The 18,892-nt window shown below is 38.7% G+C and overlaps 1 protein-coding gene across 1 annotated transcript in view; it reads right to left on the reverse strand.

The window, feature by feature from the left end:
* The window catches only part of KAL1 (Kallmann syndrome 1 sequence), a 130,176-nt gene that overhangs the window by 47,979 nt on the left and 63,305 nt on the right, over positions 1 to 18,892 (reverse strand). The window contains exons 5-7 of the mRNA XM_009333416.1: positions 12,073 to 12,135; positions 8,823 to 9,045; positions 2,703 to 2,887 (exon numbers count right to left, since the gene is read on the reverse strand). Coding sequence (XP_009331691.1) covers positions 2,703 to 2,887; positions 8,823 to 9,045; positions 12,073 to 12,135 — 471 coding nt within the window. The remainder of the gene's footprint in view (positions 1 to 2,702; positions 2,888 to 8,822; positions 9,046 to 12,072; positions 12,136 to 18,892) is intronic.

Raw genomic sequence — 18,892 nt, forward strand, 5'->3', positions numbered from 1 at the left:
TTTTCAATACCAAGTAAAAATTTATGTGAGACATGAGAAATTACTTGCAAATTAGCTCATGTAAAGGCAATCGAAAACAGCATTTTTTTTAAAAAAGTAAACACCTTAAAATAAAGTTATTGAAAATTAGAACCTCATTTCTTCTTGGACAGATAATAAAAATAGAATATTGGATGAAGAACTGACAAAATATTATGAAATTTCTTATAAGGAGATGCAAACATAACTTTGCACAATTACACTACATATGTGCATAGGCATAGAGAAATTCAGATCCTCACCCACAGCCTTTTTGATCTTTGACTGCTATTTACGTGCTCTCTAGCTTAAGTCACAGAGTAATGAAAGAGCCAGCATCATCTCCCCTGGACTGAGATGCCCCAGGAGTTCTCAGCTGAATGGCTGAGCTGCTCGCAGCCTTTGCCTGTAATTAAGGTCTCATAGCCCAATGTTTTGGAATCATACAAGAAAAAATCCCAGTTATACAGGCAAGAAAAGCCTGGAGGCTGTGCACACAGTCACTTTAGTCAAACTGGATATCCATCCTTGTTGCTGATATTGCAAAATAAATTCTGTTGCATGCAGCCACACTTAACAAATTTGACTGCCTGGTGGGACGTCTAAAACTACAAAAACCATGGAGGTACATTACTCTGTAGAGACAGAAATTCTGATTACTAGCACCCCTCAAGGGTGCCCAGCCTGTACGCCCCACAAGGCATACACAGTTCACAAAGCCAGTCAGGCATCCTGAGGCTTGTTCTGAGCTGACATCCCCAGTGGGGTCCATCATACAATCAAACACGCGTCTCTTGTGATGCAGAAGGGGACAGCGAAGTTCTCAGAAAGATGTCAGTTGGAGGAGGCTTCTCCTGCCACAGAGATTAACTCAGCCCCTTCTGCCTGCGTGTAACAGACCCCCAGGAAAGGCAGCTGTCAGGATTCTTATCACTCTTGCACAGGAACACATTTCTGAAACACTCTCTGCTGTACATCCATTGCAGGAAGGCAGAGGTTCATACATGCTCTACTACTGTGGAGCATATATAGCGCGTGCTTCCAGAAATGTGCATGAGGTCTGTTTCTGGGAAGAGAAAAAGCACAGCAGTGTGCTACCTTTGCAGTCTGAATCCACCAGCCAGAAAAGCTGGGCTTCTACAATCTAGCACATACGTATACATGGCACAATAACAGTGAGGAGTAATTCAGATCTGGCTCATTTTGGCTACATGGTACTTTCCTAGCAGCAAAGGCAGGAGATTGCTTGCTGAATATAGAGAATGCAGATTGAAGACCTGCACCTCAGCTGAGAGATAGTAAATAAGTCACTGCAACTTTATCAGGTTTGGAGGTGTGCACGTTGCCTTGGGCTTGCACAAGCAGGGTTTCACGCCAGGCTCTGCTGCAGGTGACTTTTTCTGAGCAAGACTGTAACATAGTGACAGCCCCCCGTAGCACCACTTTGAAGCTAAGAACTTCACTTCTGAGTGTTCAGTTTCACAAGCTTGATATTATTTTAAGGTAGCTTTTTCCTACACGATCTGAATTGAGAATGAACACAGATTGTCACAGAATTCGAACTCCTTACTTCATTTTGTGGATGGTTCTATTTATTCTCTCTTTCCTTTTTTTCCTAGCTATAATGACATTTTGCAGGTCTTTTCAAAATCAGCATTTTACTTTCCTTGTCAGCAGGGATGAGGGTGAAGCAGTTAAGATAAACGATTGGAACTCTGCCATCCAGGTGGACTGTCAGCATGTTAAAAAACAGATTGAAACTGGGAAGGAACTAAGTGAAAATTTATGCTCTGTTGGCTGCTTCTCATTAAGAAACATTTGCTCATGAATCTTACATTTTCAGCCTGGATTTCACTGAGTGATAAGAGCATGACATCATAGTCTTTTCTGAATTGGGGGGGTAACATCTGAAAAAAACAACTTTACAAAGAATAAAGGTTTTAGTCTTTTTTTCACTCTTTGTTTTATTTTAAAAAATTAAACAGACTTTTCACCAATTGTATTTCTTATTTTTTATAAGACCCAAGCCATGCCTTGGAGACTGTGCACTGAGTCCCACTGACCTCAGAAGGACTATGTCTCATACATGCTTCCTTCAGTGGATTTTGGTATCTAATTCTACATTTTTCAAGAGATTTGTGGCTTTCAGAGACTTTGGAATTCCCATCTGAATAGATCATAAGTATGTGCTTACAAGAAAGTGCCACTCACTGTCCTTATGAAAATCAAGCCTCCAGCTAGTTCTATAGATTTTTATCTATAGAGAGCAAACCCACAAAATAAACTCATTTTGAAAACATAAACCTCTGAGTATTTTTTCTTTTGGGGACAAGGAGACCACTATTTACTTCTTTACTGATATATTCACACATTTTTTATGAAGTCATTTTCAATACATACCAAACGCATTTGATGTTTCTATAACTGAAAAACTGCATGTGAAAATACTGACGTTCGTTTCTCCTGAGTAAATCTAGAAAACGGTTCATTGAGCAGTGAAGTAAGGCCTTGGAGATCTGGATTCTGTTTGCAGCTCTGTTGCGACCTGGAGAGAGACCCTATAAAGGGATCCCTCTGCATGAGCCTCCCCACCTGTAAGTGATCTAACTCTTCTCCAATCTGAAGAGGACCTTTAGATCATGGTCTGGAAGCTAGGGATCCATACTGCTTTACAAAGAACTGACCTGCGCCACAGTTTGCCAGCTAGTAGCATCATCCTCACTTGGATGGATTCCTTGATTCCACCTCCTCTGAACAACATAGATCACAGGCTCAATGGAAATATTGAATTTTGAAGACCACTTCACCTCCAGGTCTCCAGACTGAAGTTCTATGAATTTTAATTCTTTCCGGGGTTTCAGTGGAACACCTGTAATAGGAACATGCAGACAAAAATACGTGAGTAATTTACAAGATACGATTAAACCATATGTAGATGAAGCTGTATAAAAAAATAATTAAAAAGAAAAGGAGATTGTTGGTCAGACAGAAGGAAAAAAGGGGTGAATGGATAGGCTGATGGGCATGGGAGTTTCAGAAGTGTCATAGGTGACCTATGTTATCTCTGCTAACAGTAAAACTTGTTTTTAAAAAATCTTCAAAATTAATTCTTCATTTCATTTAAAAACTAAAGGATCTGAAAGTTGTAACCTAAAACTGATCTCACTGAAAACGCTTTCCAAATATGCTTTGATAACCTGGAGAAAGATCCCTTTGATCCCAAGCAGAATCAGCTACACCTGTTGTTCAGTTTTTCACCTAATCTGTCCTTAAACCCATCTAATGACAGAATTTCCACAGCATCACATAGTAATCCATTCCACTACTTCTCTACCCTTACCATTAGAAAGCTTTCTCACCTTGTTTAGTCTCCTCCACTGCATCTTAAACTCGATACTTGTCCATGATGTTAATGGATTGTGGAGAACAGATTCTTTCTTTCACCTATGGAGGAGCCTTTTATATACTGCAAGACTGTTATCATGCCTCTGAATGTTTTCTTCTTCAGTCTAATAACCACAATGCACTCCATTTTCCTTTTAAATCAGTGTTTCTAGACCTCTGATCATTCTTGCAGTTGTCTCTGGAAACTCTCCCATTCGCCCAAAGCCCTTCTCCAGAGTCAGGCCTAAAACTGGACACAGACTGTGTCTAAGCTCTTACCAGTGTAGACTAGAGAAGCAGGATTATTTCACACATTTTACATTAGTCTGATATACTAAAGAAAGCTGTTTGCCTTCTCCATGGCAGCATCATCTTATTGACTCGCATGCAGCTGTATTGTATGATGTGCCACTCTCCACTCTTCCCTAAAGATCTAGGAAAGGTAATTCCAAGGCATCTTGGAATAGATATGTTATATCTAATGTATATTGTCCAATTACATTTCAGAGACAAAGATGTCTTTCTAAAATTTTACAGTAATTTCTCATTACACAGTGATACTGAAGGACAGTTATTTCTGTTGTTTCTACTGCTGGTAACATCGCCTTTTCGAAAACATCCGCAATAGCTTGAAGGAAAAAACAACTCTTCAGATTTGGCATCTTTTGATTAAAACGACAAATCAAGTGTTAGATACATTTCTCTAGACATCCTTTAGGAACTCATATATTTGAGTGCACAGCATTTTGTCACTTCAGGATATGTGACAAATAAGATTTCTATGCTGACATATAAACCTTGTTAGCAAGTTATTGCATGCACTTTAGTTATTTTGTCATCTCAGTGGGTGTCCACATAAGTCCAGCTCTGTGTGTTGGTTTGATAAATTGTTTCCTACTCAGTCTGCCACAGATGACCGAGTACCAAAATTTCCTTAGGTGAACAAACCACTTTTATATTTTTAGAGGTCTTCTCCTAAATCTGATTATACAATTAGCTATAAGTAAATAAAAATTGATATTGTAGCCCTTGAAGAAACCTAAAATCAACCTGAGGAAAATCCAGTCCTTAAATCTGGTTACCACAGCAGTTTAAACCCTGGATATCCTTCAACAGCCAGCAGTTTTAGTCTAATATAATGAACATCGCAGAACACGTCAGTTCGGATTTCCACATTTGAAAATCCTTCTTTAATTATGATGTACCATAATCCTACAATTTGCATGTTAAGAAAACTTCCATCTGCTTTGCATTAGGGGCAGTTGGATTCACTTGATTGCAAGTATCTCAGCCTCTCCGTTGTTACGTAATTGCGTGCAGATGGAGCGCAGCAGCACAAACAACCAGAGCACAGCACAAGTGCATTTTAAAATACTTTTGTAGAACCGGCACCATCAATTTCATATCCAGATGTGTAGATCCAATCACTCTTCAATGTGCTTTTTATTATGTAAATGGTCAGCCTTTTCATCGTGCTGGAACAAATTAGTCCTCTGAAGTCTGCAGTGCTTAACTGAAGAATTCAAATTACTGACTGCTGTATGTGTGCAATACCAGAGCCCAGGAAAAATGTTTCTAAAGGTGTCTTTCAGATGGCACATGCATCTCCGTGCCATGAAAAATAAATGCTTACTGGTCCATCATAAGAATCTGTATCTTTAATGTCAGTTCCCCAGGAATTCAAAAAGTTTCCATGGAAGGGTTTTGGACAGTAAAGGGTACATTCATGGCGTCAGTACGATTGTAAACACAGTTGTTCAAAGACTCAGAGATGCACACCTTTAAAACTGTACACTATTTTTTTAATACAAAACTATTTTTCTTTAAGCGTGAAAAGAGTCTGTAAACTGTGGATGACCATCTGGTTCCTGCTATCTTATTATTGTCATACCATCATACCCTTTAAAATGTCATAATCTTCTTGTCACAATTTACCTTGCCCAGATCTGCAGTTTGCTCTGCTGTATGGATTGCTCCTTTACACATTTCAGACAAAATTAGTGTCCTGGTTTCGGCTGGGATAGAGTTCATTTTCTTTCTAGTAGCTGGTACAGCGCTGTGTTTTGGATTTGGGACGAGAATAATGTTGATAACACACCGATGGTTTAGTTGTTGCTAAGCAGTCAAGGACTTTTCAGCTTCTCATACTGGGCTGCCAACAAGAAGGCTGGAGGTGCACAAGAAGCTGGGAGGGGGCACAGCCAGGACAGCTGACCCAAACTGGCCAAAGGGATATTCCATACCATGCGACATCATGCTCAGCACATAAACTGGGGGGAGTTGGCCGGGGGCAGTGACCGCTGCTCGGGGACTGGCTGGGCATCGGTCGGTTGGTGGTGAACAATTGTTTTTCATTTGTATCACTTGTCTTTCTTGGGTTTTATTTCTCTCTCTTTTTGTTATTTTCCTTTTCATTACATTATTATTATTATTAATTTCAATTATTAAACTGATCTTATCTCAACCCACAAGTGTTCTCTCTTACCCTTCTGATTCTCTCCCCCATCCCAACGGTGAGGGGGAGGTGAGCGAGCGGCTGTGTGGTGCTTGGTTGCCGGCTGGGGCTAAACGACAATTAGTTAGGCTGGTTTAGACAGCACGAACCCTAAATCTTTGTTAAAAAGGGGTCCTGGAAAGTTAACACAAGTAGGTGTATCATCACATCTCAGAGACTTCTGAACAGGAAAAGGTGATGGGTAATTTCTTCAGCTGTCACCAGCTGAGTGTAGAAAAAGATACACGTCCTTGTCCTTACTTGGGGATGCACACATGCACGTTAGACAAAGCAAACCTGATCAAGCATTTTCGATCCCTTTCTCTTCCTTTTTTTCTGCATTTTTAAACTGTTTTACTTCTAAGCAAAGATATTGCCCCCATTTCTATCTCTGAAGTACCAAATCTACTTTAGGCACTTACTGTTATTTATAACATCATTATGTCCATACAGACAAAAAAATGAGGTAGGCCATGGAGAAGGGACACTGTCTGAAGTCCTTCACTAGTTGACACAATGTAAAGGAGGTAGATGAGGCAGATGATAGAAGAGTAGGAGAGAACATTTAATAACTCCAGTAAAGGGAAATAAAAATGTGACGACTATGTAACTGATTAGTAATACTCCCAACAGAGATAAAAAAATGTAATGATAATGGACAGTTTGAAGATTATAGCGAATGCAAGCCAATAAACAATTAGGATAACAAGTAACCGGACTTGTTATGTTCATTCAACAACATTTGCAATATATGACTGATGCAAGTGTACTTACATTAATATTCTTTTAGGATTGGGATTTAGCACTTAGTACTAGAGGGCAAATCCAGTTTGTAAATCCAGCAAATCAGATGGGTATTTTATATCTGCTGCTGTAACTAATCTCCAGAGTTTGATCAACAGTGAAACTACAGGAACTTCTGTAGACTCTTAATTTCAATCTGAGCTCATTTTCTAGCTCTGAGTGCTGTCAAAATGATAAGTACTAAACTTATTCACTAGATCTTAGTCATGCTTGCAGAGTTTGCTCTTCCTTAGTGACAGGAAGGTCATTTACCCCTGGAGGAAATGAATAGCAAGCCTGTTCCACTTCTGTTTGTCCTTTGTTGCAGAAAGGCAGGTTGAAGAGGCTAATTAGCTGAATTCATCAGCTGAGAAGGCAGTACAGCATTGGGCTTGCCCTTCCTCTGCAAGACATATATGCTTTTACAAGCAAGCACCTCCTGCAGATAGGTGATAAGATGTTAGAGAAGGTTAGTTCTCTTCCTATATAATTAAGCTGAACAGCAGTAGACTTTCCAGTGTGCAGCTATACAACGTATCATATCCTGTCATACCGCGTGTCCTCTCCAAAAGCATGTCATCTTATTTCATTTGTTTGTTTGTTTGCTTGTTTGTTTTGTTTTTACCTTTTCCAGCTGTTGAATTTACTGGAATGCTTTGTAGTTGTGGTACGGAGCCTGATCATGTAAATGATTACATATACAATACGAATGCCACTTTATCGCTCTGGTCATTTGTCTCAAGAAGACGAAAGAAATAACTAAGTGATCCATTTTAATAATTTTCATTTTGAAAGGTGCTGTGTGTAAGAGTGTATTAATTCCTTATAGTTTTAAAGGGGCTGCTCTGAAGTATCTTGGAAGCAAGAGATTTTCCCTTCTGCACTGGAAATCTGGATCACATATTGCCTGCTGTTCAAAATACTTTGAGTACTATCTTCATCAGTTTTATGCTTACTCAACCTCTATGACTTCTAGGTCAAATTTTCTCAATTTAATATAAGTAAATAAGACAGTGCTTCCTGATGGTCCATCCTGTACACTCAAAGACAGGATTCAAAAGTCAAGGTGCATTATTTCTGACATACATTCTCATCACTAGGGACATTCAAAAAGATGCATCAACATTTCAGTTAAAGCAATGAACTTAAAAATAAATGCACCTTCTCCTTCACATATTTTACCATTTTTCCATCCACAGATGGAAATAAGTCTGGATTCGGACCTAGGCCTGGAGCTTAGTTCATAGTTCTGCTGATTAGGCTCTCCACAGAGAGCCCATGCTATCAGAAGAATAACTGATTAATATGTATTTTTTATCACTGAAGTAAGGAGAATGGATTTCTAACAAAGCATTCCAACTCTGTGGAACAAGAAAATGCTTTTCATAAATGCTCATTGTTCTGTGTTAGGAGCATATCTTCAGAATATTTCCATGGTAAAAAGCTTTTTTTAATTCCAACAAATTAAAATCTGGAGTTTGTCTAAGCAAATAATTTCTTAGTCTGTATGTTCTTGCTGATGGATGTCAAGGAAAACCTTTTTTCACAGAATCTCAGGACTCAAATCAATTAAAAATTTTTGAGTAAGATTGTCTTAGATCTAAAGAATGAATCAATATATGTGTGGATATAATCATCTTCCACTATTTTGTTCTTAGGTCATTAAAAACACCGTTGCCAAATATACTGCATTGATTTGTTCTTTTACCTGATTATCTCACACCTCTTTGGTAGTCCTACCTGCTTGGCTTATAAACATAAATGTTATTTGTGATTAATAGGACTCGAACTATTTATCATTAAATATTTTCCTGCTGCATTCTCTCTCATCTGCATCAAATTAAGTGAGATTTCACCTAAATTGGCAAGTTTGTTCTGCTTAAGATTATTCATAATAGCCACATGTTTACATTCCACAGATTTCCAGACATGGGCTTCACAAGGGGAAAAAAATTCAGAAACTTGAGCAACATTTGTCTCTGGCTTTCCACCCTTTCTGTGTCCAGCCAAATCTCTACAGGCACCTCTCCTTTTTCTTCCCATCCATACAAACTCCTATGAAATGAAAGTCCTGGTTTTCTAGGAGACTTTATTATGGCCTGAAGTTATTAGCCCAGTTTGAGTACATATTAATAATCTCTACCTTTGTACAGATTTTTTGGAACTTGGCACGTATGACCGCATCCATTGGAACAGCATTTCTTCACTCCAGAACATTCACTATCAGCTTCACAGCTTTCAACACAGGCAGCTGCAAAACCACTGGCCTTCTCAGGTGCTGGGCAGTCCCCTTGCTTCACAGACAGGATGTACTTAAGGAATTCACAGCTAGTTAGGCATTCATAATTCTTCTTGGGGAAAAGCGGCTAAAGGGAAAACAAAAGAATTGTATAAAGTTTTCAACAGGAAAAAAAAAAAAAAAAAGAAAAAATGTTGTACATTTTCCAAGACCTCCTAAAGGAAAATTCAGATTTTCAGCTTTTGCAAGACTATCCCTGAAGGTTTATATATTCAAGCCACTTCTAAAAAAGCATTCCAAGTACAGAATGATGAATTCCCTCAAGTAAGACCACCATCTTTAATGGAATAAAGTTGTTTATATCTGCCAGCTTTCCCTTGTTTTCCTCACATTGGCTGGCTACAAAGTTGCTCAATGACAGATTAAAAACATTCCCAAAACAAAGGGGAAGCAATGGTCAGACAGTCTTTTTTTTGGACTACCCCACATTCCTCCCTTTGTACTTCATAACACTTTACCCACAGTATCTGATGCAATGCCATTCTAGATAAATAAGTGAAATCTTGTTTCATTATACTGTTTGAACTGAGTTGCCTAAGAAGTTTTTGCAGCATCTTTATGCTCTTGCCAGAATATTAGTAATTGTATAACTCTTCATGGAACTGGAACTAAATTTCTGATAAAATGATCAGTAAAAAATACAGATTAAAATAAGCCTTAAATATATTTATTAAAGATCAAAGTAAATGCTATTTCTTTGAGAAATCAAGTCCTAGATATATGAGAGGTTGCTTCAACGCATAGACATTTTATAGCATGTGTACTACTCAGAGATTTGCAAGGTTCACTGGGAACTGTATTAAAAATAGCATCTAGCACCCTGGGGAGAACATTGTGTGTGACATGGCGATTTCATCTCCTCTTTTATCTGGTGCTTTATTTAGTTTTGTGCAAAAACACCTAAAGTAATTCCCTCAAAGTGATTCCTGGAACTGTAGATGGGCAACCCATGTAACCGGGGTTATCTATTGTCTGCCTTTCTATCTCAGAGCAACCAAAAACCTTCCACTCTGACAGATCTGATTTACAGATTCCTAAGCCTACACAGGAATTATAACCCACTCTCTATCCAACTATTCATGTAACTTCTGCAACTTCCTTCCATATTCAAATGTTCTACTTTCTTATTTTTACTGTTCTCATATTTCTGGCAAAATAAGAAAGACTTCACTATTATGGAGGCCCAGGTGTTTCACAGACTATGTGGTAGTTTATTCTCCAAAGTCACTGTGGTCTGAGAATGTGCCACTATGTTACCTCACCCACCTTGTCCTACAGAACAGTCCAGAATTTTTGAATCAGGATTTTAAGGATTCATTTGGATGTTACGGCTGAACCAGCCTAAAGGCTGCCAAAATGAGAGGTCCTTATATCTCCTCCAGACCCCAGTGGTCCTTGGACACACACTCCTGCTGTTCCCCCATTGGAATGCACCTGATCCCATGGTTAGCCAGTTAAGAAGCTAAACCAGCAAGAAACTGAATTTATGGAAGAAAAGGAGTCAGGTAAACTCTCCTTTTCTTCTTCACACATAAGGTTCCTTTAACATTAGTACACTCATTCAGTAGATAAGAAGTAACATACCAAGCAGGGACCTTGAGAAACACAAAGCTAAATTGTTGCTTCCAGATTTTTTACAAAATACAAAAAGATTGAAAACACTCTCAGAGGAAAACAGCCTCGTTTAATTCAGTCAAACAATGTCTATGGAGCATTCATGAGTCTGAGAGAAAGGAAAGTGGTCCCATGCTTTTGTGTGTGTGTGTGTGTGAAGCTAATTTCAAATCCTAAAACATCACAAATTTGCAGCTACTTAATTAAAAACTTTATAGCTCCCTGAGGCATAATACGTCCTCAAGGCTTCTCCTCCTCACCCTATTTCACAGCTCATTTTTCAGTTAGCTGCTAAATGTGCTGCTCTTCATTATGGGCCTTTGAAGTTCTAAATTTAGCTTCAACCACAAAACACTAATCAAAGCGGGATGCTCACTGTTTTTAACTACAATAGAACAGTGTTCTACAAATGTTTTCCTTCTAAACCGATTTTATACTTATTTTCACCCATATCTAGAAACATACAGCCTGAGTGAGAAGTGATATACAAGAATGACATAAATTAGATCCACTAAAACTGCTTTATTACACTACCCTCGAGTTTTGTATTATTAATCCGGGTTAAAGAACTCTTACAAGGATTGGTTTTAACAGTGATGAGGGAGGAGTTAAATCAGTGTATCAGTGAGATCAATATATCAATTAAGGTCACTTCTATTTTTTTAGAGGAAAAGCTGAAAATCTTCATAGATTTTCATACACTATGAAACATACACTTTCATAGACTTTAATAAAGTTGTATCTTTATATTGATTAAGTTATAATAAAGCAACTTTCTATTGAGATTATATTTCCACTTTGTACTAAAAACCACTTAAGAACTGACTTCCACCAACTCAGAAGAGCCATGTTTTAAATCAAACAAAACCATCTCCTTTTTTGTACTAGTTTAACTGATCTAGGTTTGCTTATTCACAAGGTTATTCTGAAACATGATTCAGAAACAGTTTTTCAAAGACTTGTTTCTGAATAATTATGTATTTTGATAGTAGTCTTCTGAAGTAGGAGTCCACAATCCAGTTACTCCTGGAGAGATATTCTTTTAGAAATCAGATTGACTTTCACATACAGGAAAGCCATCTTTTCTAGCTACCCTGCACAAGGATTTTCACACAATGACATTTTATCTTTTAAACAAAGACAGTCTTTCGTACACGTGGCCAGAAAAGATGGAAAGGCATGTGGTAGAAATAGCATCTTACAGGAGGGATTTAACAGCACCTTCTGAGAGAAGCTATATAAGTGTGGCTGGATCAAGTCTTAAAACTTCAGGTTGAGATAAATCATTTGGTCAGAAAAAAAAAAATCTTTTTTTTTAAACTCAAACTTGATATGGCTAAATTGTTATATGCGTATCCATTCAAATGAAGGCGAATGCTGTAAAAATCCCATGTTTGTTAGCTGTCTCCTTGAAGCTAATTATTTAAGTGAGAGAGACAGCTAGAACAAAGTGAGAAAGAGTGCCCTCAGGCTGACGTACCTCACAGAAGCTTTGGCAATGGTTTTTCTTCAGGTCCCAGGACTCTTTGCAGGGCTCCAGGCACTAGGAAGAATCAGGAGGCAGAGAAGTGTCAGGAAGAGAAAGAAATAAACAACCACAAATGACCCCATTTCTTCTCCAGTTGTTTGTTTGGCCCATAGGAAGTTAATAATGGGCTTTAAAAATCCACTTCTCCTGAGGATAAGATTGTGTCATTCAGTCATGGTGTCAGAGCAAGGTCATGCCAAGCTATGGTTAGATTACAAGAAATATTTTCAGTATTTCTTACTGTACAAGGCAATTGCCTTACTTGTTTATATGCCATCCTATTTTCCGTCTTACTGAATCTAGGTCCTAATACCATTTAACACCGTGTCACTGGATCACAGAGACAATGTCAAAAGCAGTACTCTAAACTACAGAAAGTTAAATCTTCTCCTCACTGACCAGCCTAAAGATTAGACGGGAGCATTGCCTTCCCAAGCGAGAAACTATTTCGTCAAGCTATGGAGTAAACTCAGCAGAGGTTTAACCACTATTCCTGTACAAATAGACAATGTTCACTGGTCTGTTAGCAAAACCACTTTATTTCAAGTACCATATTATCATTTCTTCACCTTCAACCTCTACTGCAATGGTTATACAGATAGTTGAGATTCAAACTCTGCAAACCAGAGTCAAGCTTCACAGCATAGCGTAAAGAAAGATCACACTATTAAAAACATTCACAACAGCTGAAACATAAATTTAGATTCACATCCAGAAACCTTTTCTCTTCCTTTGTTAGACATATGGTCTTGGAAAATATTGGCATTGTTGGGAGTTAATAACACCTACTCCTTCTGGTAATAGTGGAAAGATACTTATTGCACCAAAAAGAAAGGCCTTTGACATGCAATCTAGCATTTATATAATTTGTTTGTCTTATACATAGTATTAGATTGGATCCATATACATTTATGCTATTCAAAACCAAGCATGAATACATATAGGCTGTATCTCAGCTGTCCACCTGTATCATTAATGTACTAAAAAAATCAACATTTTAAAAGTTAAGCATTTTTCTTACTAGCAACAAAGCCTGAAAAATATAATAAAACCATTAGTCACAGAGGTTACATATTTCAGGAATGAAAAATACCACTCAAACATTTTATCTATATATATTTTGGTATTTTAGACTCAATTTCTAGCTCTTCAAAATTCACAATGTGCTGTATACAGAGTAATTAGAAGGATACATTATAAAATGTCACTGAAGTCAGTAAGTTTAATTAATTCCAGTGTTGTTCCTCCTGTGGTATAGTTACTGCACATGTGAGCCCAATTCCACTGTCATGCCAATTTTACAACTCTCCTAATTGTCTGATGGATTTAGCCCCAAATTACAGAGGTATAAATTGTGTAAAGACAAAATGGGCAATATTTTGACCACACTGGGACTTTGTCAATGATCCCTAAGGCTGCCAGGATTTCCAAATCCTTGCCTTCTCTGAATTCTTGCTTCACTGCTGCACAGCACACAGAGCATATCTAAACCAGCACACCCACAACCTTGAGATGACAACTAGGACCAAGGTCATGCTGACTGGACCACCTTCCTTGCAGGCTCTAGAGCAAAACAGTTGGTACTCCTGGAAGGAAATACCAAGATGCTGTATGCTTCAGAGGGTCTGTTCAAAGCGTTTGTACCAGGATGTCTTTACCTGTAATGTAAGTAGGCTCCAGCACTTGATGCCTTGTCTGGCTGCCGCTCTGTCTCAATAATCACTCAGGACAGCCCACCTTCAGTTGAGCCCCAGCATCTCCTGCCACTAGGGCAGGCAGAGACGATGGGCATCTCAACTCAGACACTTCAAAGGAAAGATGGACAAAATGAACCAGGACTGAGCAATACCCTGCAATCCAACTGCTCTCAGAATACTCCAAGGAAAACAGATGATGTAGCAAGACCTAAGGCCTCCATCATAAGCTTTATAGGCTCTGATTAGAGTACACAGCTCTTACCTATACAAAAACAAAAAAATCTTCCTACTCCTGCTGTATGAGGAGTCCTCAGAACATTGGGACTCTAGCACCATGGGGACTAACATTGGGACTGCTCGGCAATGGAGCCTAGCACCATGGGCTGCTGCAGAAACCGATTGCCTAGCTTTAGTGGAGCTATACCATTCTGTAGGCTGGAGAAAAACTGCTAGTAGACAGAAATGTTGCCAATAACTTCGCACGAGAAGAGTTTTGGACTGTCCTTCTAAAAAGGTAGTTATTTAGCTTACAATAACAAAGATGACAGTACCTCACAAACACTGAGGTTTGTGCATTTATCCTTTTAGCTACTCTGTTATGAGGTTTCCCTAAAGTGGGAAGCTGGAAAAGCTGGAAGCTTGGATCCAGGTCTCACCTTTGAGTCCTTGACTTAAACTGTAAATTAGCTGAGATCTTGAGATCCGCCCCACTGTCTGGTGAGCTTTATCCTCTGAACGGCAATAATCGCAGGTAGAGAGAGACCTTTTTCCCCCCGTGAAGTCTCTCCTGATGTTTTTTATATGGAGAGGGAAATGTGTTCCAGATCCAATTTGTTACATACACGCTAGCTCTGAAGAAGGGCTATTGTGTACATAAATTTGTCTTTTTCCAGACATCTAAGCTTTCCAATAAACTCTCTGTCCTCATAAGCTTTAGACTGCTTGATTCTGTTAAACTTTCTCATCCCATTTAGATGTGTCACTCTGAGCTGTATCTTTTATCTGCAAAGGGTTGTGGTTTTTTTCTCATCTTTGGCATGCTTTGCTACGAATGTGCATCAAGATGAGTCTACTGAAGAACATATATTTTGCAGTGCTCTGCACAGTACTGTAGTAAAACATTTCTCCTTCCCCTATGGATCTCCCCCATTTTTAGTCCATCTAGCCAAGGAAAGCACCAAGTTGAAAATTCTCTCAAGAAAAAGCAGAATCAGGCCTTACATCGACAGCAGCTGAAGGATTTCTGACAGGTATCGTTCCGTGCATAATAAAAATTAAAATCAAGAAAATGTGAGTCAGAACTAGTGGCAATAACATCTGTTTTCTTAAATCCAAGTCTTCAGAGAACAAAAAAAAAGCATACATCTTAAAATTTAAAATTTGGATAAGACATTTATAATAATATCAGTGCAACTCAGCAAAGGCCTGACCCAAAGCTCCCCCAGACCAACAGGAGTTATTTCACTGCTGTTTAGCTTAGTCTTGATATCTGAAAGGAAAGCATACAGCATTTCTCACCAATAAGAAGAGTTTCAAGGAAATACCTAAAACACCCATGAGAAAACTATTCCCACCCAGCAGGTAAACATATCCAGGTTTTCTGGATTCGTGTAAATGTGTGTGCCTGTTAAAAGGATACTGAAATCCTCTATCCAGGATAAGGAGGAACCTAGGCCAAGCAGCAGCTGGCAGCTGGTTTTGGCTCTATTTTATGTAATAAAAAAACCCTTGCAGACAGTACCACCCGCCCTCAGAAGCTAAGCTTAGGTATGTAGATGGCAGGAGGGCAGCGGCACAGGAAGCGTCCTGGCAGTCCATTTGGCAGATGCCACTGGTCCCTTGGAGCCACGGCTGACTGCTGCCCCGGCATCACCATAAAGGCTGCGCTACTGCTGGGGCGGGAAGAGATATGAAACACAGTGTTGAACCAGTCGTTACGGGCCGGTGGCACTCTTCAGAAGATGGTGGGTGTTAATCACACTGGCCTTGCTAAATTGAGTCCTCCTAAAGCACCTGTTTCACCATCTCCTGTGGTTAAATCTGGAAGTTGTAGGCTTGCTTTCTTCATCCAGACTGCTGCAGAGTTGTTATTCAGTACTAAACAATTGCATCAAAAGCCAAAAGGAGTGCTAATAGAAAGCACCCCAGCATTTGTCATCCTTCAAAATTTGTGTGTGTGGGTACGTATGCACACACACAGAGGTATAAATATATATTATCAGACACTACTATAGATCTGTTAATATTCAGACTGTATAAAATTAGGAACAAGGGCAAAGTACTGTTTCATTCAAGGAAGAAGGATGACTATTGCTTTAACAAAACAACTATTTTGGGTTTGGTTTTTTTTATTTCATTTTTTAAAAAATTGCAGTTAAGGGCCCTGTTAGAGAAGTCTTTTTTGTTCTAATTTTTAAACTATAAATAAAGCAACTATGAGATTAGCATATGATGCATGCCATTTACATTAGTTAGTAAAGGGATTTTCAAAATAGTCCACCAACACTTTTTCTTAGGAAATGTTGCTTGTGACCCAAATGGGAGAGAGTTACACCACACAGCAATTTTGAAAGTCTAATGAATTGCAAAACATCATTTAAGTATTGAGATAAATATTTATTCAAATACTGTATATTTATTCAAATATTACATTTAAATTAAATAGCTGAATATGACATATTTATAAATATTTAAACAGCAAACAATTATTTATTTCAGAGTAGAAGAGTCTACCCACAGTATTTTTGTCTAATAAGGCTTCTTCCTTCACCAAAGTGGAACCAAGTCCTATGCAAACTGTTGTAAAAAGAAAGGAATCAAAGTTATAGCTGGAATATAATTATTCTTTTCATTAACATTCACCATTCCAGTTACTCACAGCAGCAACGTCAGAAATTAATGATTTAGGTTTACAATATATATTTAAGTGTTTTGTTGTCCTAAGGTATTTGATTAAATGGAACTTAGATGGTTAAAAAAAAAGGAAAAAAACACCTTTCAGTGTACAGTCTCCTAAGAACCTGCCATGTCATGAAGACAAGTACGTGAAAAAAGCGTGTACTCACTATCAGGCACTGAGTAGAAAACATTCTTGGGGTCAGGAATTTAACCAAAGTCAAAGGAGAATATAGTGTTTATCACTCTTAGAGAGAATCATTTTGTGATGGATACACTTAAATAAACAACTGCGCCCAAAGGAACCATGAGAAAAGTCATTTTCAATCTGTAAATCTTAGCACAGTGGCAGTAAACACAATGCAAAACATAAACAGGCAGCAAGAGAGAAATAATTGATTTTGAAATTTATTTTTATCTACATCTGCTGTTTATCAATAGGAATAGAAATTGTTACTTTCTGTGTCTCAAAAATTGGACTGTGAGTTGTCTGAAGAACACAGGTTTTTGGTTTCAGAACAGTAAATGCACAGCTGAATATTTACCCAGTCCAAATCGATTAATAGCATGCTAGCTTGGAAGAACAATATTAGGTATGAGCAATATCACATCATAGAACATACAGTTTGGAAAACTACTTTTCTTCTTTACTACACAAGTCATGAGATGCAGGATGTGTTTACTGAAGCTATTTCCCATGATAAAACTGAGGAGATGCATCAGGAAGATTTATAATTTAAAAAATTTTGGCACATCAATTAAAAAAAAAAATCTCCCTTTAGTTCTGGATTATATATTCCCAAAAGATCCATACACAGAAAAAACAACCCTCAAACATTTTCTTCCTAGAAGATACATCTAATTTATTAATGCCAAAAAGAAATATCAATATTTACATTACTGTTTGAATCAGAATTAGATTCTCCAACTTGACTCATGAGTCTGATTTGGTACTTCTGCACTTAGGAGGAAATGGAGTAATTCTAAAAGCTATACCTATAAGGAAATAATTTAGCAGAATAGGAGAATATTGATTACACATAAAAGTAGGTAAGAATCAAAACTCTTCAACAATTTGCAATGAAACATAAGAAAAGCATCGTGGGATGAGACCAATGGATCCATCTGAAGGACTTCAGGAATGTACATGATTTTTGTCAAATCATTTTATAAAAGTCTATTTATACATTTGTCTCTCAACTTCCTGTGGTAATGCATGTTCTCATAAACTTTAAGATGGGTATTTTCCTTCCATAGATTCAAGGCAGCTTACTTGAATTCTGCATATGAAGAGGGGCCCAAGAAAGCTGGATAATATTCAAGGAACACCTCCTTCAAGCTCAGGAGCGATGCATCCCAACAAAGAGGAAGTCAGGCAAAAATGCCAGGATCTCCTGGAAAAACTCAAACACAAAAAGGAAGCAAGGACAGGTAGCCTAGGAGAAATACGGAGAAATTGTCCAAGCAGCCAGGGATCAGGTTAGGAAAGCTAAAGCCCTGATAGAATTAAATCTGGCCAGGGACATCAAGGGCAACAAGAAAAGATTCTATAGGTACGTTGGGGATAAAAGGAAGACGAGGGAAAATGTGGGCCCTCTTTGGAACGAAACGGGAGACCTCGTTACCCAGAATGCGGTGAAGGCGGAGGTACTCAATGACTTTTTTGCCTCGTTCTTCACCGGTAAGTCCTCGAGCATCACCACCCAAGCTGCAGAAGGCAAAGGCGGGAACTGGGAGAATGAAGAGCCACCCACTGTGGGAGAAGATCAGGTTCGAGACCATCTAAGGCCCCTGAAGGTGCACAAGTCCATGGGACCCAATGAGACCCATCTGTGGGTCCTGAAGGAACTGGCAGATGAAGTTGCTAAGCCACTATCCATCGTATTTGAGAAGTCGTGGCAGTCCAGTGAAGTTCCCACTGACTGGAAAAGGGGAAACATAACCCCCATTTTTAAAAAGGGAAAAAAGAAAGGCTCGGGGAACTACAGGCCAGTCAGTATCACGTCTGTGCCTGGGAAGATCATGGCACAGATCCTCCTGGAAGCTATGCTAAGGCACATGGAGGACAGGGAGGTGATTCGAGACAGTCAGCATGGCTTCACCAAGGGCAAGTCCTGCCTGACCAACCTAGTGGCCTTCTAGGATGGAGTGACTACATCAGTGGACACGGGAAGGGCTAC

The sequence above is a fragment of the Pygoscelis adeliae genome, unplaced genomic scaffold, assembly GCF_000699105.1.
Source record: "Pygoscelis adeliae isolate BGI_AS28 unplaced genomic scaffold, ASM69910v1 Scaffold69, whole genome shotgun sequence".
NCBI lineage: Eukaryota > Metazoa > Chordata > Aves > Sphenisciformes > Spheniscidae > Pygoscelis > Pygoscelis adeliae.